Source organism: Lygodium microphyllum, chromosome 28 (assembly GCF_053477565.2).
Source record: "Lygodium microphyllum isolate KBCC chromosome 28, Lygodium_microphyllum_v1.1.10, whole genome shotgun sequence".
NCBI lineage: Eukaryota > Viridiplantae > Streptophyta > Polypodiopsida > Schizaeales > Lygodiaceae > Lygodium > Lygodium microphyllum.
Window position 1 is genome coordinate 30,014,955 of NC_141162.1, and position 3,947 is coordinate 30,018,901.

Here is a 3,947-nt window from a genome sequence, read left to right on the forward strand (position 1 = left end):
TCCCTCACAATATTGGGCAAAATGCATATACAACACAACTAGGCGCTCCGCGCTTAGGCGGGCGCGATTTTTGCGAGGAGGGAGGGGGCGGGTGCTAGAGCGTGGGACCTGCTCCCACATTCTCTTTGTTTTTTTGGGGGAGGTGGGGGACTGCCACGTGGCAACCGGCCCCCACCTTTCCTTAACTAATAGTATATAGACGAAATGCTGTCCTTCGGTGTCAAGGGAAAGTGTGACTCGCTAGGGTGAGTTAGGACTCCTTAGGAGGAGGAGCGCTTGGTTGAGTGAGGACCCTTGGAGAAGTCGAGGGAAAGGATGAGTCGCAAGCATGAGTTAGGAGGAGGAGCTGCTGCTCACGCAGGCTGCAGGCCTCATGTGGTGCTTGTGCCTGTGCCTGCACAGGGCCACATCAACCCCGCCATGTCCATCGCCCGCTACTTGGCCGCCTCCGGCATCTGCGTCACGCTGGTGCACGCTGCTCGCGCACACTCTCTCCTCACTGCAGCGGCTGCTGCACCTGCGAATGGTAGTCAACAGTCGAGCAGCACGAGTGGTATCTCAAGCGAATCGGAGAACAATAACATCCGCGTCGAGGTGATTCCTGATGGATTGCCCTCCGCCGATGTCAAACAGAGTGTTTCCGTGGAGGAGGTAGGGGCCTCCATGGCTGTTATGCGCCAAGGCCTGGAGGAGCTCCTGCGCAGGCTCATGCAGCAGCAGACAAACGCGCCCTGCTGTTTGATGGTGGATAGCATCCTCGGATGGGGCTCTGACCTAGCTCTGCAGTTCGGGCTTCCGCGTGTAGACGTCTGGACCAGCTCCGCTTCTTCCTTGTCCATCGGCATCCATATCCCACATCTGCTCGCCAAGGGCTACCTCCCTGCGGCTGACAAAGGTTAAACCTACACGAGTTCTGTTAGTTAGACACCAGCCTTCCTGTGTTGTGCAGGAGTCTATAATTATGGAATTAACTCGTAGGTTTTAACGTCGAACTTCCATTGGTTAATATATATGCAGGCTCGAGAGAGAGGTCTATAGACTTTGTTCCAGGCTTGTCCTCTCTTTCCATTGCGGACTTGCCACCATTGTTCATTACTGAGGATGGCCTTCAAAGCCCTCCTTTTCAATTCATTCTCTCTGTCTTCGAGAATACGAAAGGCGCGGAGAGGGTGCTCGTAAACACCATACACGAGCTAGAGAAGGCTGCTGTGGAGCATCTGAGGAACGAGGGCGGTGTTCGAGTTGATCCAGTCGGCCCCTTGTTCCTGATACAGAACTCACTTGAGGACTGCAGGCCGGCAGCTGCTAGTCTCCTGCGAGAGGACAACTCTTGCTTGCCATGGCTGGACAAGCAGGAATTTTCGTCGGTGCTTTATGTGTCCTTCGGGAGTGTGGCCAACGTGGAAGAAGATGTGTTTGGAGAGTTAGCCCATGGTTTGGAGGCTAGTGGGGAGCCTTTTCTGTGGGTTATTCGGCCTGATGCATACTCCAGTATAGCAGCTACAGTTGAGGAATTATTACCTCAAGGTTTCATGGAAAGAACTCGCGATAGGGGGCTGGTCGTCTCGTGGGCGCCCCAGCTAGCAGTGCTAGGCCATCCTTCAGTGGGCGCTTTTCTCACACACTGCGGGTGGAATTCTGTGCTCGAGAGCCTGGGCAATGGGGTTCCTATGCTGGGATTCCCTCAGCTTGGAGATCAGCGCACCAATCTCAAGCACATCGTTCGTGACTGGGAAGTGGGTTTGTCTTTGGCCGACTCGCACTTACCAGTTGCTGATCAGGCCGTAGCAAAAGTCGGGCGCTCCCATGTGCAATCCTGTGTAGCTGCCATCCTGAGGGGTGACGAAGGCGCCAAGGCCCGACAGAATGCCCTTGGCTGGAGAGACATTGCCCAGGATGCCATTCGCGGCACCTCCAAGAGCAATCTCCAAAAGCTGGTCGATGATCTGAAACGGGGACATTTCAAGCCCTCTGTTAGCGTTAATTAATTAGAGACTGTTGAAGGTGGATGTTTGGCCCTTACAAGTTACTAGATTAACAGACAACTAATTTCTTGCAGTTCCAGTTGAATCTGTGAAGTGATGTTTCAGAAATTTACTGCGGTTGAGTCTCAAGAGTCTCAAAAGTTGTGAATTTCTGCAATCTGTTTCCAGTTTCCACGAGTCTTCCTGAAATCGAGACAGTGGTTGCTCGTACGCCAAAAGCGCACTTGGGCTTCACACGACGTTACTTCTATGCGGCCATATCCTCACGTACAAATTACAATGCACGTTACTACGTTATCTTAGGGTTCTGGAAAATTTTTTTGAGAAAGAGGAAGTAAATCCTTTTCATCATAATGTGAGAAGGAAGTATTCCCCATTGAGACTGTATCTTATACATATATTTAATAAATATAACTATATTTTGAGAAATTTGAAGAGGATTTATTTCCTTCTTCCAAAGAATTGAGAAGGATTTTTGTCAAGGTGAACAAGTTCTAGGTTGAAGTGAACCCATCTTTTCCCCAACTCTGCACGGTTATCTAGGCTCCTTTGATGAGAGGTTAATTGTCTACTTGAACACGATGGGCGAACATGGGTGTACATCCGTACGAAATCAGAAAGAGAATTAGTTCTGTCCGGCTTAGCGCATCTTACTTCTCCTTCCAAGTTTCGAGCCTCGGCTTCAACTTATCTTTGCTTGAACATGGGTGCAAGGCCTAAATTTGAAGGGTCCCTCAAAATTTTTTATAACTTGTACTTCTTGAAAATGCCTTTCAAATGACAGATGATAGACATTTTATGATAGTCATTTGAAGAGGAAAAATATGTAGATGGAAAGTAATATTGAAAAGTCTCAATGAAGACAAGTAAAACATGGTTTTGAAAGCTCATATGTCATAATGCAAAATGGACAATCCAATCTAATCATTATAATTGTGTAGCTTACTATTAATACTTCAATAACACCATTGACATTAGATGATTGAGACATTTAAATGAATCCCATTGCATAAGTATCAATAACATGAATCCATTTAGTCATTCTGGTAGAAACAGAACGAATCCATTTACTCAATGAAGTCTGTGGGTGAACAAACAATAAGAATCCATTTAATCATTCTGATGGCATGGCCCTTCTATTATTTGCTCCCATCCAAATATCCCAAAGACCCTTTCAATCAATTTGAGAGCTTTTCCAAGCATTAATGGATAACAACATTAAGGCATCCCAAGTGTTGAGGCATAAGTTGCACCTTGTGTTACTTTTTATCAGATTTGGCCATGAAAATCCATGCTCACATGAAGTTATCCTTACTAGGATGCCCATGCTAGTCTACCATAGATGCATCATGCTTGGATATAAATCCCACCATGTCTTTGTAGTGCTACAAACCTCCCAAGCATCATGCATACTGCTATTATGAGTAACTTGATATAACGTGCCGATGAAATCCTCCAATTCACTCATACATCTTCTAATGTCAACTGTCTAATCATCAATATTGAGTTTGGTGATTGTCTTTCTAGCCATTGTCAAGTCATTTTATCCCTATCTATTGAATCCATAGGATATGAAAAAGGATTAAATATCCTGAATGCATTGAATTCTCATAGATCCTCAAAACTACTAGTTAAAGCATCCAAAATATTTTGAACATAGGCTCGTGGAATAGAGATACATTCAACTAGAGAACATGTTTCCCTTGCATCACCTTCAAGAGAGATACTCCAAGTTCAATCCCTCATGTTCACTTTCTAAATCACTTGTAGCCTTGGATTTTTCCTTCTTTTTGGACACTTAGGGAATTGGAGTGTACTTCAATACATGTGTACAAGGCCATTAGCATCCATACAATCCAAATTTCCAATGTGCTTGTCATCTTTAGAAATTCAGCAAGGCGCTTTGACCCAACACCATTAGTCATCGTCACATATAAGATACCTTCTTTTGGGTTTTTCAAA

At 45.8% G+C, this 3,947-nt stretch overlaps 1 protein-coding gene across 1 annotated transcript; it reads left to right on the plus strand.

Annotated features, from left to right (window-relative positions):
* Nucleotides 1–219: 219 nt before the first annotated feature.
* On the plus strand, nt 220–2,368 carry LOC148011301 (UDP-glycosyltransferase 85A5-like). The gene is made up of 2 exons (XM_087670575.1): nt 220–895; nt 1,018–2,368. Exons 1-2 carry the CDS (start codon nt 316–318, stop codon nt 1,986–1,988), a joined length of 1,551 nt encoding a protein of 516 aa, XP_087526701.1. The 5' UTR covers nt 220–315; the 3' UTR covers nt 1,989–2,368.
* Nucleotides 2,369–3,947: the final 1,579 nt, after the last annotated feature.

Bases quoted from the DNA above. Each gene is read 5' to 3' on its own strand.
- LOC148011301 (XM_087670575.1), top strand. From the start codon at position 316: ATGAGTCGCAAGCATGAGTTAGGAGGAGGAGCTGCTGCTCACGCAGGC. The intron at 896-1,017 runs GTTAAACCTACA...ATATATATGCAG, and splicing joins CCTCCCTGCGGCTGACAAAG to GCTCGAGAGAGAGGTCTATA.